Source organism: Physella acuta, unplaced genomic scaffold, assembly GCF_028476545.2.
Source record: "Physella acuta isolate Inbredline_101_S28 unplaced genomic scaffold, ASM2847654v3 ptg001414l, whole genome shotgun sequence".
Taxonomy (NCBI): domain Eukaryota; kingdom Metazoa; phylum Mollusca; class Gastropoda; family Physidae; genus Physella; species Physella acuta.
Window position 1 is genome coordinate 449908 of NW_026732929.1, and position 22660 is coordinate 472567.

General features: G+C 38.7%; 1 protein-coding gene across 1 annotated transcript; it reads left to right on the top strand.

Moving 5' to 3' along the window:
- Positions 1–241: 241 nt before the first annotated feature.
- Positions 242–20594, top strand: LOC131927531 (PR domain zinc finger protein 14-like). The gene is made up of 12 exons (XM_059283223.1): positions 242–411; positions 5846–6147; positions 6724–6816; positions 8589–8749; positions 9700–9840; positions 10221–10353; positions 11237–11366; positions 11682–11808; positions 18457–18567; positions 19074–19227; positions 19992–20085; positions 20513–20594. The coding sequence occupies exons 1-12, from the start codon at positions 242–244 to the stop codon at positions 20592–20594; spliced, it is 1698 nt and encodes a 565-aa protein (XP_059139206.1).
- Positions 20595–22660: the final 2066 nt, after the last annotated feature.

Here is a 22660-nt window from a genome sequence, read left to right on the forward strand (position 1 = left end):
GAAACATTTTTTTTTTTAAATTGTGTAGGTTATCATGTTAGGAAATAAATAGATTTATAGTATGCTAGTTAGATTTTTGGACGAATAATTTCTATTTATAAAATTGAAATCAAATTCTCCATTTGTCAAGTGCGTCACAAATCCACCCGCCCATATTCGTCACGCTCGTCACAACGTCACAAGCCTCATAACAAGCTCAGCGTCACACCCGTCACAAGTACTAGACCCACAGGCTACCGAGATGAAGATGTTCCCGAGGTTCATGTCGCCGCCCGCTCCACAACACCAGCAGACGACAGCCAACCTGATGCACCACCAGCAGACGGCAGCCAACCTGATGCACCACCAACAGGCACAGCAGACGATGACTGCCAATCTCCTGACACAGCACCCGTTCTATGGCTTGCCGAGGTAAGAAAATATTTTTAGCGGGTTCGAGCCCACGACAGAAAAACACACACCTCTGAAAATGTTTATGCATATTAGTTTTATGTTATTTTTATTTTTATTTTTTAATTTTATATTTAAGAGCAAAACCCTGGATATTCATTTAAACGGGGTTTCCCGAATATTTATTTATTTAATTTTTCCTTTTTAAATTCAAATAAAACTTTATTTTGTAATATAATTTACAATAAAACTATATATTTTCAATATAATTAGCAATAAAACTATATATTTTCAATATAATTAGCAATAAAACTATACAGTTAGCAATATAATTTGAAATAAAACTATATATTTTGCAATATAATTTGCAATAAAACTAAATATTTTCAATATAATTTGAAATAAAACTATTTATTTTACAATATAATTCGCAATAAAACTATATATTTTACAATATAATTTGAAATAAAACTATATCTTTAACAATATACTTTGAAATAAATTCATATATTTTACAATGTAATTTGAAATAAAACTATATGTTTTACAACATAATTTGAAATAAAACTATATATTTTACAAAATAATTTGAAATAAAAACAATATATTTTACAACATCATTTGAAATAAAACTATATATTCAGCACAATGGTCTCTTATATTGTATCACAAGTATTTAGAGATCTTGTATTTTATTTTAAGAATCAAAATTTGTAAAGAAAAAAAAAGAATTTAAAAAAAAAAGCTTTACGTAAAACTGCCTACGCGGATATATTCAAACCTTCATTTTCTTCAGAATCAATGATAACAAAATAATCATGTGCCCACGGGATAACCCACCATTTAAATAATTAGCGGACGAAAAATATCAGTAAAGTAAATCGATATTTGTGTAAATTTAGTACGCCAATATCTGTAATATAAATTGAACCCCTCTCCATTTGGTTAGAATACGTAGGTTTTCAAGATTAATGTTAATGTGCAAAGCACAAAAAATTATTTTGTCTGTACCATCACATAAAAAGATATAAACATTCAAAGAAAAAAATGTCTTTATAGCTCTGGAATTCAATATTCTTAAAAGTATTTTTTTTAATTATTATTTTTTGGAGTGTGTAATTTTGTTTTTTACAAATTTATTTCTCGCAAACTTGTCTCAGTCCTTTTTAAAACCCAAAACAAATACCGATCAACTAATAAATCAGGAATGATACTTACTCTTGCTTTACAGTATTCTAAGGACTTATTTACTTTTACACTCACACACACACTCCCAACACGTTAAATGTGCGCGCATTTTTATTAACACTAAAAGGTATAATAATAAATAGAGAAAGTAAAAATAAAAGTTTTTAATAGCAAGCATTAGTTATGCACTAAAAAGAAGAAAAATAAAATAAATTTTCTTTAAACATAACCATGTGCTACATTCTCTGAAACGTTAAATAAAAGCATTGGTAACTTTTAAATTGTTACTAAGCGTGAACAATTACCACCCCCATAAAGCAGTATTCAAGTATATAGTAAAGAATCGTATATTTCTATTTAGGGATGTGACGACCATCGCATCTAGTGTATAAAACTCCGCCCACTTCTTCTGAATGTTTATCAAAATCTGCACATTTTTTAATGCGAAAAAAATTGCTAAAATGCAATGTCTATTATTGAATATTTGCAAACGCATAAGTGTGACGTAATACATATTGGGCATCCCCCCCCTCATCAAACATCGTCACAATCCTATTGTGACGTCATTTATGTACACCCCCCTAACCCCACCCCCACCCCCTTATGTATTTAGTTATTTATTGCCAAACTATTATAAGAACGAGGCAAATAGCTTTAAAATGACATTCGTAACTTTGAAAAAACAAAAAGTATTGAAATCGATATACGAGCGGCCGTCGCCAATAGCTGTAGCTAACTGTGAGACTTTTGTCATTGTGTAGGTCCTTTCTGATGTCCTACCTTATAAGGTACATTGTTCGTAGAATAAAAAAAAAAAAAAAAAAAAAAATATTTTTGCTTGACAAAAAGTCTTTAATTCAGACATAACACAAAAAGAAGTTGGAAATTTAATTTTTTTACGTAGTCCACCCCATTCCCCACCCACTTTTGGTACTGTAAAAAAAATTCTACGTGTGTGATATGTGTGTGGGTTTATGGTATGTGTTGTAGTGAGTTACTGTGAGTTATATGATAATGTAGTTGTTGTATGAAGTTGTGGTTGTTTTATTAGAGTGTGTGGTTTGTGTGTGAATGTAAATTAGCTTTGTTACTTTTTTTTAAATTGTAGCATATGTGACATTTTAAATTGCTGCTGTGGGCTTTTTGGTATAGTTGTGTATAGAGGAGGGAGAACATAAAAACACGAGATCGCATTTGCACTTAACACCGTCAAACACCACCAAACACCACCCAACTGCACCTACCGTTCAAGCAATCGACATGCATCAACAGACAAATTCAGCCGGTTTTTATATCTCTCGCCGGCTCGCGTCCGGTTTTTATATCTCTCGCCGGCTCCCGTCCGAAATCACTTCCGACCTCGCTCTGCTGAACCTGCACAAATCACGTGACGGCAGTCAACAACCTGCCTGTCACCTGCCGCACGTGACCACGTGAGCTGCAGGTCGCGCGTGCTTGAGCTCAGTGTCCGCCAATCAACGCCTGAGAAAGACGGTCACGTGACCCTGTTGTTGGAGGTTAATCCAGGTAAATAGAAGGCTAATCCACTGCTCGTGAGTACTGAATCCACTGTCCGTGAGTACCGAATCCACTGCTCGTTTGGCGTCAGTTCCAGCCGGTTGGGGGATTTGTTACGTCATCCTGACCTTGGTACCGACAGTTAATTGTTTCCTAATTTGCATTTAATTAGTTGAAGCTGGCAATTCATGTACAAGAGACCATCCGTACATGATGTCGCGCTTTTTGGGCCGAATGTCACCCACATGACGCTTTAAAGTTACAAGGCGGTAAGCAAACTTAAGTTTCCTCCGGGGACGGAGGGGGGGGGGGGATAACGCGGACACAGGTAAACGTATTATATTTTCTTATTGTAAAGTACACGTTTAGCCGTTACTCTTGTCCATACATACCAGTTTAGCTCAGAAATTACCCATGTCTTAACATGCCTGCTTAGATCTCAATTCGCTTACCATAACAGAAAAATTTAGTTCTAAATTTCCGCACAATCCCGAATAGCTCTAAATTTACCCTTGCTGTCGCAAAGTTGTTTTACTCTTATGTGTCCCAACTCTCAAATACCCGTTAAACCCTGAAGTTACCCTTACCCTCATACACCCGTTTAACCCTAAAGTTACCTTTACCCCCAAATAAACGTTTAACCCTAAAGTTACCCTTACCTTCAATTACCCGTTTAACCCTGACTTTGCCCTTACCCCAAATACCCGTTTAACCCTGAAGTTACCCTTTCACTCAAATACCCGTTTAACATAGAATCTTCACGGTGCTAAAGTCACGACCATAAAACATTTAGACCATTTTCACACGCCGTTCCCACCCCCATCAATAACTAATGCCTGCCCCGGGGTGGTCCCCGCTAATCACTGACATCTCCAGAACCTTCTAGAATCTGCCACAATGCCAGACCATTTGACTCCCGCCTCGACCCCAGTAGCGCGCCGTTTGTAAATCTATTATTAAAAATTGCACCATTTCGATAAAATGTTTATTCCCATGACCCATAACCGCGTCTACGACTGTCGTATGATTTGCTTCCCCTTGTCCTGTGATGTTGCAGAGTATAAATTATTTAATTTGACAGAGGGGGTTATAGAGAGACCGGGGGGGGGGGAGGTATGGGGTGATGAGATGCTTTTCTATCAACAACATCTTTGATTTTTGTATCGATAACGGCGTATTTTTAGGTTTCCCAGAAAAATGCGCATACTGAAAATTGCGAAACGGAAAAATGCGCAAACAGAAAAATGCGCAAATACAAACTAATTATAGTAATTAACTTTAATTTTTTTTCATATTTCGTGGGAAAATGTTTTATTATGATACAATATACATGTGGTCATTCTTTGTTAATTTCTATAAATGCTCGACTTAAGAAAAAAAATTCCATTGCGCACTTCTTTTGTGCGCAATTTTCCGTTGCGCAGCTTTCCAGTCACGATTATCAGTACATTCAATACAACTTCAAGACATTACTCGAACATTCGCTCCAAACCTTGTCACATTTGTAATCAACTTTTATACGCCTATAATCCATAACGCTAATCCTCTCTCCCCAAATTACTTAAATACAACCCCCTCCACATGAAACTCCACACCCATCAACACCCCCCCCCCCCCACACCCACCTCCCTCACTACCCACCCACACCTATCCACACTATATCTGATTCCATCATAAAAAAATCTGTATCAAAAATCTGTATCAACTCATTCCAGTTTTGATGACGTTACAGCATTAACCCTTGCATGATTAATTCATTGCAATAAATGTGTAAACCGATCACTTCCGAAGTCCCCACCCCAAGTGGTAAATCTTTTATCAGTGGCGTTTCATTTCAAATATCTTTTAAAATGGGATCGAGGTTGGGGGGCGGGGACTTGGTCAGCCGTAGTTTGAAACTGTTAATTAGATGGTAAACATGTTTTAATGAAGTTAGTTTTTTTTTTCTCACGGAGTGAATCAGTCACGCTTGACTTCACCGACGCGCATGCGAAATTCGGAATGTGAATATTAATCAGGTATGGCGAGGAAATCCCGTCGCGCGGGGGATGCGCCAGGGGAGGGGACGATGAGCCCAGGGAGCCGCTGCTGGCTCATGTCTCAGTGGCCTGATCAAATCTCTCCCACCGCGGCGCCACGGCTCATTAACCGCTCGCGCTATTGCCTCGTAGTGTGACGGCTGCTCACTCGTGGCGCGCGGGGATTAGCACGAGCGTTTACGGTCAGGTATAGACGTGAGCAGAAGATGACATCCTTTGTCTGGGAGGAAAATATGACGATATACATATATATATATATATATATATATATATATATATATATATATATATATATATATATATATATATATATATATATATATATATATATATATATATATATATATATATATATATATATATATATATATAAGCTTTTTTTACATTCAAATAATTTACTGATGTTTTCGAAAATACTGTAACTATAGCCACAATAGTATTTTTGGTTACTTACATCCATGGAAAAATTACGCAAATGTTTCTTTCAAAAAGTGGCGTCTCTGATATAATATATCGCACGAAAGATTTGATAAATACGATCATAAACAAAAACTATATTCGAGTCGTCTTCAATAATTTAAAAAAAACTTAAAACTATATTATAGATTATTATCTAATGTTATTCATATATTTTAAACCAAATAGTATTAGCATATTCTTATTTCACTCAAATTAAAGGGGTTTTTTTAAATCTATTTTTATCCAACCAGCCCCTTTGTTCCCCACTGTGACCCTCCCCCTCAAGGCACAGACCTTATGACGTCATTGCCTCCCATCCTCCCCCGCTTCCCTCTCTACCTCCCGCGGGTGTCTCCGGACGTCCACCTCTTCCTCCCCGGTCTCACTTCCGGTCTGACCCCGAGACCTTCACCCCAGCACTCGTTTTTCACCCTGGCTGACCTTGACCTCTGCCTGTACGGGAACACGTCCTGGCTGACGAGCAAAACTTCCGGTGCCAGCAAGACTCGATCCTACACCTTCAGTGGGATCAGGATCAGCCAGCAGAATAATGGTATGTCCTAATTCGGGATACATGTGTTGTGTTCAGTGTTTCTTCCAGACTTTTTTTTTCTCCGGGCGGGGGGGGGGGGGGCTTGATATTTTCGGGGCGGACTACATTTTACAAGGGGGGGGGGGGTTGTTATTTTCGGGGCGGATTATATTTTCCAAGGGGGGGGGGGGGGTCGGACACTGGTAAAAGTATTTAAAGTATGTTGTATATTTGTCTATATAAATTCCATTTCGTGCCGCGTGGGATGGGTAGACTTTAAATAATTGCGTTCTAGTGAGATACTGCTTTTGTGAATCGATTCGATTTTAATGAAAACTAAAAGCTTTAATTTAAGATTGTAATAATAACGCAAAGAGTATAAAGAAATGCGTTGATCATCGTTACTCAAAAGTACGACACAAGTATATTATAAAAGTACGACTTAATTTTAGTGAATAATTAAAAGCTTGTTATTTTAATTCTTTTTATTTAATCTTTATTTATCTATCGCAATTTTTCAAACATCAAATTAAAGGGCTATATTGATATTGATATTTTTATCTGTGTGTCCTCAACTGAAATTTTTTCTGCTGCCAGATTCCACAGGTAACAGTGACATGACGTCACAGTACCAACTGGCACCGTGGCGCTCCCATAAATCTGTGCCACCTGTCCACGACCTGCCCAAAGGTAAGTTTAGCCGTTGATGTTTCCAGAACTTTCTGAAATCTGGTACCTCAGAACAGTGGTAAATTAAACATGGTAGTGTTCTTCTTCTTCGTTCTTAATTTTAGAGTTGAAAGGGATTCCCTCAAACACAATTAAGTATAGATCTACGTGTCAACTGGTTATGCGCCATTGAGGCCATTGACTCCGATTTTAGCCTGCTTTTCTTTTTGGTCCAAGCACGTTTGAGGAAAATTAAACTTTTTGTAGTTTTGGTGCATTAAATGTTTGAGATGTGTCAGTCAATGAATGAAAGCCGTTCATAGACTTCATTTATCGTTTCGCGTGCATACCTAAGACAAATGGGATAGACGAAGTAGAGTTCATCTACTTCAATGACCTCGGCAACAAAGTGAGGGATTATTTGACCAGCATTGTGGCCTCGGTGACATCCTATATACTCGAGCCCTGTGGATCTGAACTCGCGACTTTTGGGTTAGCAGTCGTAAGCCCTACCATTTGACCACGTCGGTACATAGGCTAGTCATCTAGATTGATGTTGGCAGTATCGAGAGCCGGAAACTAGCGACAAAATTGTTCTCTGAGATAAGTTGTAAGTAGATATGTCAGGCCTTTTATGTTTGCTTCGTGTCTACACAATTGTTCCGTAATCTAAGATTGATTGAAGTCAAGCAATACAAAACATAGATCTAGTAATAGCGAGGTTGGTATTCGTTTTAAACTTGAAATGTTAACCCTATACCAACCGCGGTGTTTTTGTTGATTGGATGTTTTAAACTTTCAATGTTAACCCTATACCAACCGCGGTGTTGTGTTGATTGGATGTTTTAAACTTTAAATATTAACCCTATACCAACTGCGGTGTTTTTGTTGATTGGGTGTTTTAAACTTGAAATGTTAACCCTATACCAACTGCGGTGCATTGTTGATTGGGTGTTTTAAACTTGAAATGTTAACCCTATACCAACTGCGGTGTTTTTGTTGATTGGATGTTTTAAACTTGAAATGTTAACCCTATACCAACTGCGGTGTTTTTGTTGATTGGATGTTTTAAACTTGAAATGTTAACCCTATACCAACTGCGGTGTTTTTGTTGATTGGATGTTTAAAACTAGAAATGTTTACCCTATACCAACTGCAGTGTTTATGTTGATTGGATGTTTTAAACTTGAAATGTTAACCCTATACCAACTGCAGTGTTTATGTTGATTGGATGTTTTAAACTTGAAATGTTAACCCTATACCAACTGCGGTGTTTTTGTTGATTGTATGTTTTAAACTAGAAATGTTAACCCTATACCAACTGCAGTGTTTTTGTCGATTGGATGTTTTAAACTTTAAATGTTAACCCTATACCTACTGCGGTGTTTTTGTTGATTGGATTTTTTAAACTTTAAATGTTAACCCTATACCAACCAAGATGTTTTTGTTGATTGGATGTTTTAAACTTTAAATGTTAACCCTATACCAACTGCGTTAGTTTTGTTGATTCGATGTTTTAAATGTTAACCCTATACCAACTGCGGTGTTTTTGTTGATTGGATGTTTAAAACTTGAAATGTTAACCCTATACCAACTGCGGTGTTTTGTTGATTGGATGTTTTAGACTTTAAATGTTAACCCTATACCAACCAAGATGTTTTTGTTGATTGGATGTTTTAAACTTGAAATGTTAACCCTATACAAACTGCAGTCTTTTTGTTGATTTAATGTTTTAAACTTTAAATGTTAACCCTATACCAACTGCGAGCTTTTTGTTTATTGGATGTTTTCAGGGCTGGTGTTGTCGCAGACAAATCTGGCTGGCGTCGGTCACTACGCCGTGTTCTGTGGGTCAAAGGTCATCCCAAAGGGGACAAGATTTGGGCCGTTCAAGGGCAGGGTGGTCAACCCTAGCGAAATGAAGACGTTTGCTGATAACGGTTATATGTGGGAGGTTGGTTAATCATTATGTGTGGGAGGTTAGTTGTGGGGGGATATGTGTGGGAGGTTGGTTAATGATTATATGGCGGAGGTTATGTGTGGGAGCTTGGTTATGTGTGGGAGGTTATATGTGGGAGGTTGGTTAATGATTATGTGTGGGAGGTTATGTGTGGAAGGTTGGTTATGTGTTTATTATACGTGGAAAGTTGGTTAATGATTATGTGGGGAGGTTATGTGTGGGGGGATATGTGTGGGAGGTTATGTGTGGGAAATTGGTTATGTGTGGGAGGTTATATTTGGGAGGTTGGTTAATGATTATGTGTGGGAGGTTATGTGTGGGGGATATGTGTGGGAGGTTATGTGTGGGAGATTGGTTAATCATTCTGTGTGGGTGGTTATGTGTGGGAGGTTATGTGTGGGAGGTTATGTGTGGGAGGTTATGTGTGGGAAGTTGGTTATGCGTGGCAGGTTATGTATGGGAGGTTGGTTAATGATTATGTGTGGGAGGTTATGTGTGGGCGGTTGGTTATGTGTGGGAGGTTATGTGTGGGAAGTTGGTTATATGTTGGAAGTTGGTTATGTATAGAAGGCTATGTGTGAGAGGTTGGCTATGTGTGCGAGGTTGGTTAAGTGTGGGGGCTGGTTATGTGTGGGAGGTTTATTATGTGCGGGAGGTTGGTTATGTATAGAAGGCTATGTGTGAGAAGTTGGCTATGTGTGCAAGGTTGGTTATGTGAGGGATGGTATGTGTGGGTTATTGGTTATGCGTGGGATGTTGGTTATGTTTTGGATGTTATGTGTGGGAAGTTGGTTAATGGTTATGTATGATATCTGTTTTGGCTACTGTGTCATTTACATGCAAGGATATCTACCTCATTCCCTCACTCTTACTCATTTGACCCCCCCCCCTCCCCTTTCCCCATCTAGCCCTCTACGTGTTAAGCACATTATAAATGTTTTCAGATTTTTAAAGATGGCCGCCTAAGCCACTTTCTCGACGGAAGAGGAAGTGCTGGCAACTGGATGTCATACGTGAACTGCGCGCGCACACTGGTGGAGCAGAATCTGACAGCGTCACAAGATGGCGACTTTATTTACTATGAGGTGATATCGGCATGCGCGTTTCTGACATTTCATTTAATTTTTTTTAAAATTATTATATTATATTAGCCTGGCAGCATTTTTTAAAAAAAAGTGCATGTAAATCTGCAACCTATTATTTTCTTTTATTCTGAAAATGCGCAAGTGTAATATCTATTGAACGGAACTAATATTATTGCCGTTGTCTAATGCTAAAAAGAAAATTAAGACATACAGATGAACTATTTAAATTTTATGCGAGGTAACCAAACAAACAAAAACTGGAGATATTAGGTTTTCTATAAACGGATTTTTTAAACAAAGAAAACTGTTCGGGCTTTCCCAAAACTAGCATCCTTTAACGGGTTTTTCCAATACTAACATGAAGAATCGGGTTTTTCCAGAGCTGCTGTGACATTCCCCCAGGAGCCGAGCTGTTGGTGTGGTACACGGAGACCTACGAGCAGTTCATGGGGATTCCCCTCGGCCTTCAGGGTTCAGGGACCAAGAATGTCAAGGACACTCCTGATCAGGAATGTAGGTAGATGCTGTGATGTTTCGGTTGATGGACGCACTTCCGGTTAGAGAGAGACGTAGTTATATATCTTGGCGTATTCCCGGGATTGACTCAGAATAGGGCTGGTAAGTAGGTCACCAACCAGTTCTACGGCTCAATAAAACCTGCATGAGCCATTGAACTGTTTGGTGACCTACTTACCAGCCCTATTTTGGAGACAATTTTCGAATATAAGGACGGACCGTGCTGCCACTTACGAAGCAATTGTTATACTTATACAGAGGCGTAGCGACCCTTCCCGGCGCCCGGGGACAAACTTTTCGATTTGCATCCCCCCTCGAGATTTTGATTTGCACCCCCCCCCCCTCAAACTTTCGATTTGCATCCCCCCCCCCCCCCTCGAGATTTTGATTTGCACCCCCACCCCCCTCAAACTTTCAATTTGCACCCCCCTCAACCTTTCAATTTATTTTTCCAACCCATTTTGGCGCCCCCTAAGCTCGGCGCCCGGGGACATATGTCCCCCCCCCGCCCCCCCCCCCTCGCTACGCTACTGTACTTATATTAAAAATGTCCCACACAGAACCCACCTACCCCACTTCTACATACATATACACATAGACACAAACCCACACATACACTCACGCCCACATAAACACACACTTGGCAAGCCACTATTAGCTTGCTAAAATCACTTCCGAATGCTTTACGCACAATGAAGCTAATTACAATTTATTATGCCATTATGTATGCTAAAATCATGAGTCTTATTAGAAGTGGACGCTTACCCCATAATCTAAATCGGTTAAACCGGAAGTGCGTACAAAAGCCGATAACCCGGAAATAGATGAAAACAATCTATAAATACGCAACTCGTTAAACCGGAAGTACTTTGTTCACCAGCCGGATGTGGGTACCAGTGCGAGCATTGTGGGAAGGTGTTCACGTACAAGTACTACAAGGACAAACACCTCAAGTACACCAAGTGTGTGGACCAAGGTGACCGGAAGTTCCCGTGCCAGCTGTGCAACAGGTAAATAAAAACGTCACCAGTGCGCATGTCTAAGTTTTGTTTCCGGTGCTATTTGTTAATAGCGAATTTTAAACTTTTTTTTTCAGCAATGCACCTCACGTGTATACACAAACATGAATGTGCTTACCCCCATGTTCCGTTTTTCGTTACTACTTTTTGCATGTACGAGTGTGTAGCTGTATGTGTAGATGTAGGCGTACCTGTACGTGTAGGTGTACATGTATTATATTTCGTAAACTGTATGCCCTATACCGTGTACGTGAATGTGTACGTCTACGCAAACCCATCAAATGTCTATACTTCTAATTGCCGCAGATCATTCGAGAAAAAAGATCGACTACGTATCCATGTCCTCCACGTCCACGAGAAACACCGCCCCCACAAATGTGTGGTGTGTGGGAAAAGTTTCAGTCAGTCGTCCAGCTTGAACAAACACATGAGGGTGAGTATCTTTGTTAAGTCATCAAAGCTATTGACGTCCAGAGGCGTATCCAGGTTTTCGTTGTAGGGGGAGCGAAAAGCGCAAAAAAGGCGTTCTATATACGTGTATTATATATATATATATATATATATATATATATATATATATATATATATATATATATATATATATATATATATATATATAAAATTACTAGCTGTATGTCATTACTTCGCTATGATGTAAAATAAATTGAAAATAGCACTCTGAAGAAATAAGAAAAAACACACAATGTAGTCCGACAAAACAAAAATTGTATCAATCTAAACAAAAACAAAAAAAAAATCTACACACACTACAACCAAAAACAATGAACGTAACACAATCTGTTTTGTAATTCTTGTAAACAAATTTCTTACAATTCCTGGGAAATTATTTAAGACAAGTGAAATAGGGGAAATAATTACCCTCTTAATATAAATATGTATCTATCTACACATTTAATTATAAATGTCAAAACAAATAAATAATTACTTTAGAATATAATTAAATTGTTTAACACTATTCGTGTTTACAAAATTTTTTTGTCTATAATCATAATTTAATATATCATCATCATAAATGCTAAAGTATTACAGCATAATGAACGTTTTTAAAATCAGAGTTGGTATAAAACCACGCTTTTCGATATAAAGATAACATTCGGAATAAAAGCCTACATTTAACTAAATATATGTCTTTTAGTTCGGATCATATATTTTTAAATAACTACTGCTTCTTTGTGCTCTTTAAAGATCATTTTTTAACATAGTGATAGCTATGGGTTAGATCAGGGGTCTCCAAACTACGGCCCTCGGGCCGAATGCGGCCCGCGATGTCCTCTCATCCGGCCCGCGGAGATCATTTTGTCCAAGGAAAAAACGTTTGTTGGTGATGGCGGAGGAACTTTGCCCAGAGAATTCAAAGACATTTCTGGAAGAAACTGGCCCCCGAACTGAAATTTGATAGTTAATGTGGCCTTCGGACTGAAAAGTTTGGAGACCCCTGGGTTAGATCACTGTATTGATCACACACCTTTTTACTGGTAATTGCAAAGACAATATTCACAGAGTTTTACATTTAAAAAGCTATTTTTTTTTGGCGGCATGGTACTTTGGTACATCACTACGCGTTTTTCTACATGTACTTAACAGATCATTTCGGGGTGGGTTGGGGGGGGGGGGGGTGGTGGGTTCAACTTCATTCACCACTGTCCGATCATTTTAGTTCAATTATTCAACCCAGTGTATACCTAGGTGTGACATTAATATCGCTCTACACAATTGTGGTGGTGAGGTGTGTGTGTGTGGGGGGGGGGGGGGGGGAAATAACCAACTCAGAATGAACATAGAGTCAGTTTTTAGATGACTGTTCTAAACATACATATATATTACACACATATATATTACACAAATATATATTACAGAAATAGATTTAAATAAGTAGCAGTGGTATTATGACAATATTTTTTTTACAGACGGGTCCATGGGGGAGGGGGCTTGTAACTGTTTCATATAATTTGTAATCGTAATCACTATCGCCCAAACTGTAAGAATACTACTACTTCATCATGATGACTTTGTTGACCTTGTCGAAATTTCCCCACCACTACGCAGTTTGCTCATCAGTAAATTTAAATAGAGGTGCCACATCAGTTGTATTTGTTTCTGTATTGCAATTTAAAAAAAATTAACACACGATTCAAGCTGTAAATATAAAGTAATTATGTGTGAAGTTTTATGTATAACATTTTCTAATTCAATTATTCGTAAGCAAATACATTATACAGTTGCCTTAAACTTAAAACCCCTCTTGCCAAGTGGTAATACCGTAGAGGTTTTTTAAACATTGCAATGCATTGTAATGGTTATTCCCACGTTTTCTTTAACTTGCTTTCTCTGTGTCTTTGTTTGTTTGTTTGTCTTTCCAATCAAATCTTGCGATCGAAATTTCTGGCACTTCCCAGTTAGCTAGCGCGCTGAAATTTTCAGGGAAGCTTTCTTTTGGATGACCATTGACTATTCAATTGTTATTATTACTAAATTGATCAATGGAAACATTTTATTGAGCATTTTAGACCGCTGTATAATCTATATATATAATTCTCCTCTGCTAGCCATTAGAAAAAAAACCAGCGACGCGTACCTCGCGCGCAGTGAAGCGAACGATCACATGTCGCCACAGGCTTAGGGGCAGAGAATTTAGCTTGAACCGAGTTTAAACTTACAGGAGGTAGGCCAGTTTGGGGGAGACGATATGGTCGAGTGGTTGGGCACACGATTGCTATCCCACTCGACACGGGTTCAAATCTATGTGTTCTAGTCAGTAACGTATTCAAACAACGTGCTTTTTACGAGTTGTCTTTTTACGAGTTGTCTTTTTACGAGTTGTCTTTTTACGAGTTGTCTTTTTACGAGTTGTCTTCGTTTACCCAAAAAAAGTGAAAAGATAAAATCGATAGCAAGATTTTAATGCAAACAAACAGACAAAGACTAAAAAGTAGAAAATAATAATCATTAAAAAAGTTTTTAAAAACCCACGTTTTCTGATTGAACTAAAAAGTAGAAAATAAATGCTATAGGCCCTACATCACAATAATGCAAGCGATCACTCTACTATAAGCGAGCAAAAACGTGGGGCGCCGTGATTTTCTTACAGTTTCTAATACTGTTGACTCTCTACAAGCTCCCTAATAAAAGTCAATAGTATTATCTAATCAATAGTAATATAACTTTTACTTCGGCGCCCCACGTTTTTCATCGCTTATAGTAGAGTGATCGCTTGCATTATTGTGATGTAGGGCCTATAGCATTTATTTTCTACTTTTTAGTTCAATCAGAAAACGTGGGTTTTTAAAAACTTTTTTAATGATTATTATTTTTACTTTCTCGTATATACGTAGTATAGAGAAAGTATTGTAATCGTGCAAAAAAAAAAATCGAGATTTTTACAAATCTCGACGTTTTACACCTCACTGATACGGAAAAACATAATTTTGCAATCTTGTCCGTATGTCTGTGTGTGTGTGTGTCTGTGTGTCTGTCCGTGTGTAAACACGATAACTTGAGTACCGTTAGAGCTAGAATGATGAAATTTCATATTTAAGTATTTTATCAAAATCGTAGATCCGTATCAACTTTTGAGCGATTTCCGATAACCGGAAGTGGTACTTTTCCTACTTTGAATTTTCCAAAAGCCTATAACTTGAGTACTATTTCAGATAGATAAATGAAATTTCACATGTAAGTAAAAGATCTAATTCTCTACCTTCTGTTAAATTTTGAATAATTTCCGTTGACTGGAAGTTGTAATTTACGCTACTTCCGATTTCTCAAAAAACTAATGTAAATTTATTAAGTACTAATACTATTGCGCACTATTATACACACCTTTATTAGGCGTTCGCTTGGTGCGCAATTGTTTTTTACTGAGATTCTATTTTATTTTTAAAAGTTTAAGTATTTAAAATGGATTAAAAATCATAACTATATCCCCAGTTACCATCCACTGTTGTTTTATATAAGAATATTCGAGAAAGTTTAGGGGAGATCACTACCGGTTTATTAGAATGGCAAACTGATGCAGCTGTTAATACGTGTTGTAAACGTAGACACTACTAGACTAGTACAATAATGCTTAATTGCTGCAAGAAAAGAAATCTTGTGATTTACATAGATGTGCCGACCAAAAATATTTTTTTAACAAATATCATTGTTTAAAAATTTGATTTTAAAAAGTTTCCAAAAAGGCGCCACTTTGCTGAAAATGGCCAGAGGGGGAGCGGCCGCTCCCCCTGCTCCCCCCTGCTTACGCTACTGTTGACGTCACTTGATGTTGTGACGTCATGGGGTTCAACGGGGCTGAGTGCCGCCTGTACCCTAAGCTTACTTTGGGAAAAACATGAAGCTGTTGAATATACCAGGGGTATATACATACGTTCTGGAGGGGGTGGGAGGCATGCAGGGGGAAATGTAGAAAAAAGTGTACATTTTTATATGCGTTGAATTTGATGGTATAAAAATGTGTTAAGTATTTTAAATACAAATTATAGAGACATTTTTATATACCATCAAATATATTCCAACATTTGAACATTATCACATTGTAGAGTGGTTTAGATAGTGGTACTGATAAATAGCTTAGACATCGGCATAAATAGTGGCATTGGCTAGGAGAGTGAAAGACGATAGCCTGTGTAGTAGCACACATAATTTCATTGACTGTTCCATGTATATAACAAAGACTAGGCTGCTTTAAAACTACGAAAGTGACATGTATATTGTGTGATGGGACTACAGCACTGTCAAGTCTGTTTCTTCTTCTTCTTCTTCTTCTACTTCTTCGTTCTCTTCATTGTAAAATTGGACGGGATTTCCTCCAACACAATTAAGTATTATGTATCAATATATTGTGTGCCATATGAACTGCTTTTCTTTCTGGATGTGCTTCCTTTGTCACACAATATAGAATTAAACAACGCAGAAGTTGTTTAATTTTGGAGATTTCACGCGTAAATGGGTTGTTGTCACCAGCTAACGAGCCTCGTCTACCCTGGGTTTGAACTCTCTGTATGAATTAGACCAAACACCACATTTAAAACATCTCCAAACACCACATTTCAAACATCTCCTGACGACTGTATGAATTAGACCAAACACCACATTTCAAACATCTCCTGACGCCTGTATGCATTAGACCAAACACCACATTTCAAACATCTCCTGACGACCGTATGAATTAGACCAAACACCACATTTCAAACATCTCCTGACGACTGTATGCATTAGACCAAACACCACATTTCAAACATCTCCTGACGACTGTATGAATTAGACCAAACACCAGATTTCAAACATCTCCTGACGACTGTATAAATTAGACCAAACAGCACATTTCAAACCTCTCCTGACGACCGTATGAATTAGACCAAACAGCACATTTCAAACATCTCCTGACGACCGTATGAATTAGACCAAACAAACATCTCCTGACGACCGTGTCTGTCTGAATTAGACCAAACAGCACATTTCAAACATCTCCTGACGACCGTATGAATTAGACCAAACAGCACATTTCAAACATCTCCTGACGACCGTGTCTGTATGCATTAGACCAAACAGCACATTTCAAACATCTCCTGACGACCGTATGAATTAGACCAAACAGCACATTTCAAACATCTCCTGACGACCGTATGAATTAGACCAAACAGCACATTTCAAACATCTCCTGACGACCGTATGAATTAGACCAAACAGCACTTTTCAAACATCTCCTGACGACCGTATGCATTAGACCAAACAGCACATTTCAAACATCTCCTGACGACCGTATGAATTAGACCAAACAAACATCTCCTGACGACCGTGTCTGTCTGAATTAGACCAAACAGCACATTTCAAACATCTCCTGACGACCGTATGAACTAGACCAAACAGCACATTTAAAACATCTCCTGACGACCGTATGAATTAGACCAAACAGCACATTTAAAACATCTCCTGACGACTGTATGAATTAGACCAAACACCACATTTAAAACATCTCCTGACGACCGTATGAATTAGACCAAACACCACATTTAAAACATCTCCTGACGACCGTATGAATTAGACCAAACAGCACATTTAAAACATCTCCTGACGACCGTATGAATTAGACCAAACAGCACATTTAAAACATCTCCTGACGACCGTATGAATTAGACCAAACAGCACATTTAAAACATCTCCTGACGACCGTATGAATTAGACCAAAAACCACATTTCAAACATCTCCTGACGACCGTATGAATTAGACCAAACAGCACATTTAAAACATCTCCTGACGACCGTATGAATTAGACCAAACAACACATTTAAAACATCTCCTGACGACCGTATGAATTAGACCAAACACCACATTTAAAACATCTCCTGACGACTGTATAAATTAGACCAAACACCACATTTAAAACATCTCCTGACGACCGTATGAATTAGACCAAACACCACATTTAAAACATCTCCTGACGACCGTATAAATTAGACAAAACACCACATTTAAAACATCTCCTTACGCCTGTATGCATTAGACCAAACACCACATTTCAAACATCTCCTGACGACTGTATAAATTAGACCAAACACCACATTTCAAACATCTCCTGACGACCGTATGAATTAGACCAAACAGCACATTTAAAACATCTCCTTACGCCTGTATGCATTAGACCAAACACCACATTTCAAACATCTCCTGACGACTGTATAAATTAGACCAAACACCACATTTAAAACATCTCCTTACGCCTGTATGCATTAGACCAAACACCACATTTCAAACATCTCCTGACGACTGTATAAATTAGACCAAACATCACATTTCAAACATCTCCTGACGACCGTATGAATTAGACCAAACAGCACATTTAAAACATCTCCTTACGCCTGTATGCATTAGACCAAACACCACATTTCAAACATCTCCTGACGACTGTATAAATTAGACCAAACACCACATTTCAAACATCTCCTGACGACTGTATGAATTAGACTAAACACCACATTTAAAACATCTCCTGACGACTGTATAAATTAGACCAAACACCACATTTCAAACATCTCCTGACGACCGTGTCTCCTCCAACAGGTCCACAGTGGTGAGCGACCCTACAAGTGCGTCTACTGCAACAAGTCTTTCACCGCCTCCAGCATTCTGCGGACCCACATCCGGCAGCATTCAGGCGAGCGGCCCTTCAAGGTAAAAACATGACGTCATTTACAGGTTAGATGACCGGCTTAAGAAAAATCCCCAAATGGAGGAATATATTTTCTTTTTTTTTTTTACTTTTGTGTCGCCCAAAACAGAAGTTTCATCTCTGTGAGTGATAGATGGGCGTCTGTGTTGCATTTTGTATGTAACCATGACGTGTGACAAGGGGGTAGGAGCAAAAAAACAACAACATAATATTTAAAACACTTTTCACGTAATGTTGGCAATTATTTAGTATTATTACAGATGTTTTGTATATAGCAATATAAATGTCTCAATTTATCTATTTCTCCAACAATTTCAGATTTTATTTTCGAATAATAATATCGCTGTTTCCAAAAAAGAATGTTATCGGGGTCAGTTTACGCTGAACTGTAAAGTCAATTTTTGGGAAGCGGTCCCTTGTTAGATTTGGGAGAGGGGTGTATTTAATAATCGTCAAATAACCGTAATGTTATGTAAGTCCCTCTAACATCTTATTTTTCCTTTCCCAGTGTAAATTTTGTGGCAAGGCGTTCGCGTCCCATGCAGCCCACGACAGTCACGTGAGACGCACGCATGCGCGAGAAAAGCTAATATCCTGCGAGATTTGTGGGCTGGGTTTCCCCCACGAGTACGACCTACAGCGTCACTCTGTGTCACACATGGGTAAGTCCATTGTGGGTAAGGGGGGGGGGTTCAAGCTTGTGTAAAGTTACAAAATCATGTTTTCCATAAATAAACCTATATATCAAGTTGAGAAATACGTTTTGTATTCCTACTACCATTTTCCAAAAATTTAATTATCCAAAACTTATTGATTTTTCGGTAGTAGTAGAGCCAGAATTAGGATTAGAATTAGAGCTATGCTAGGAATAGGGTTAAGGGTAAAGCAAGCGTCGAATTTTGCAAGTTATATTAGTGAATAGTTTACTGCTAGTAATCTAGCACAGTGGCGTAGCGAGGTCGGGTGTCACCCGGTGCGGCACTTGATGGTGTCACCCCCCCCCCCCAGAGTCATAGAGACCCTTCTCACGGACAAACTTTCAAATTTTCGATTTGCACCCCCCCCCCCCCCCTCAAACTTTCGATTTGCACCCCCCTCAAGTTTTCGATTTGCACCCCCCCCCCTCAAACTTTCGATTTGCACCCCCCTCGAGTTTTTCTCTATATATTTTGCTATTTTTTGCCTTGGTGTCACCCCCGTAAATGGTGTCACCCGATGCGGTCCGCACCCCCCGCCCCCCCCCCCCCCTCGCTACGCCCCTGATCTAGCACCCCCTTTTTTAAGAAGATTCCATTATTGAAGCATAATTATCGGACAATGGTGTCACATATTTATCCTTTTTTGCTAATTAACACAGCTTTGATTTTTTATGTTAATAATTCATGACCATAATGAGATATTAACTGTTGAATGTTTATTCGAGCAGAAAGTTTCCTGAGCGGCTCCTATACTCCCGACAGCGGTCTTGGAAAAACCAGCCCGGAATGGGAGAGCTCTGGGATCGGATCCAAGAAAGGAGGGTGGGGCGAGACGCCTCTTTTATCCGGCATGACGACACCGCTAACTTAAGGGCTCTTCGCATCGTGAAAATTCTTACGCAACTGTCTTAAGGACTCTTCACACAGGGGACAAGTTTACGCAACTATCTTAATAGCTTTTAACACAGTTAACATGTTTACGCAACTATCTTAAGGGATCTTCACACAGTGAAAATGTTTATGCAAGTAATGCAACTATCTTAAGGGATCTTCACACAGTGAAAATGTTTAAGCAAGTAATGCAGCTATCTTAAGGGTGGTTCACACAGTGAATATGTTTACGCATAATCGTAAGGGCTCTTCACAATGTGAAAATGTTTACGCAAGTAATGCAGCTATCTTAAGGGTGGTTCACACAGTGCACATGTTAACACTAACAGAGTCCACGACCTGTATCCTACTTGACCAGAGTCATCCCAAGCACTGATGTCACTTCACTGTTTCACGACTCGCACATCCGCCGCGAGCTGTCCCGGGTTTCGGTCACATGATCAGGGTCTCATACTTTTTAAAGAAATTATTTCCTGCGACTATGCTGTTGCTGCAAGGCTAATCATGTGCTATTTTAAAGAGTCACGTGATATTACACATCTAACAAAAAGAAAGGTTCAACGTGTTAAATTACTTCAAGAAATGCTTTTAGCAAGAGCTAAACGACTGTGGCTTAAAAAGTTATATTTTAGTTCGAACTGTGAAGCACTGTGAAGGTTTTAGCTTTAGTTAGAAATATATATTACCAAGTTCGAACAATGAAACACTGGGTGGTTTGAGCAATAGCTAGCAAAAATACTTTATTTTAGTTCGATCGATGAAACACTTGTGTGTTTTACTAGAGAAATGTCATTGTTAAGATACCAAAAGGAACAGTCAAAAAGTTCCTAAAATAATATGTATTTTTGAAAATAATTTCAACATTATTTAATATGATTTATTAAACAATTTTGCAAGCAAATAAAAATTCTTAATTTAAAAAGTAAAATGCCTTTTTTTCCTCAACTGTTCTCTTTTCCAAAAACCGACGCCCAGCTAAAAAAAAACAAAAATCTGGACAGCCAGTCTGGCTAAAAATAAACAGATCACAGCGTGGATCCTGTCTGGGTCCCAGTGGGATCATTCCCGCCCCGGCCGTGTTTCGATCCCAACTTTATTGTCCGACGACCTTTAATCTACTGTAAGGGAAGAGCATGCATATTGTTCCCTAGGAGGTTTTTTAATTCCATTTCCTGTCTAGCCCCCCGAAAAAAAAAAACGAATAGATCCAGATTATGGTAAATTTTTTTCCTTAAACCCTAGAAAAAATGGATTATTCTACTGGAAAAGAAAGCCATCGAATCGTCTGCGGAGTTTATCAACATCTCGCGGGTGACAATTACCGCCCTTTCCCGTCGCCATGTTTGGCAACTCGTGTTTTAGTCCGACGCCCCGCGGCTGTTTACACGCGGGTCACGTCTCGCGCACGACGCTAGCCGCGTCACGCAGGTCACGTGACGGCGGGCGCGGGAAAATCTGTTTTAATGGCCGCTGCGAAACGAGGGGCCCAACTCTCAACGGTGGTTTCGTTTTCCGGATACGGTGAATAAAGTGTGAGCTGTTTAACCAGACGCCGGTCCCTGATCGGGTATGAGGGGACGGGGTAGCGCTGGGTCGAGCTTCGCCCGGGACTGATCAGTAGGCCGGACCACGCCCGGGGTAAAGATCCCGTCCCCCATTAGACGTTTGAGTAGAGATCAATTTCCCTGAGACAATCGATCGGAATCTGATGATCAGCGTCTATGGGGAAGTAGGAAGCCTAGCAAGAAAAGACAAAGTTGACCATTATCTATAGAGAACTAGGAAGTCAAGTAAAAAAAAATGTTGACCATTGTCTATAGAGAACTAGGAAGTCAAGTAAAAAAAAATGTTGACCATTGTCTATAGAGAACTAGGAAGTCAAGTAAAAAAATGTTGACCATTGTCTATAGAGAACTAGGAAGTCAAGTAAAAAAAAATGTTGACCATTGTCTATAGAGAACTAGGAAGCCAAGCAAGAAAAAAAAGTTGACCAATATCTATATAGAACTAGGAAGTCAAGTAAAAAAAGACAAAGTTGACTAATATCTATAGAGAACTAGGAAGTCAACTAAAAAATTTGACCAATATCTATAGAGAACTAGGAAGTCAACTAAAAAATTTGACCAATATCTATGGAGAACTAGGAAGTCAAGTAAAAAATGTTGACCAATATCTATATAGAACTAGGAAGTCAAGCTCGAATAAGTTGACTGGTACCTCGTGCGCCCCCCCCCCCCCCACCCGATAAAAATGTCTGAAAGAAACTAAGAATACGACATGCCACATCTGCTAAAAATTCTTCAACACTAAACCTAGGACGTTTCTACCCACTGGCTGACATTTTTAAAGTAGATACCCTTTCAAAACTGGCAGTTCATATTGCAGATGAAGTAGAGTTGATGTCCTACAAAATCAAGCCCAGTATCTAAACTCGAGACTTTCAGGTTACGACATAAAATCTACCGTTTGGTCATGCAGCGTCCCATTTTAATTCATTAAAGGTACA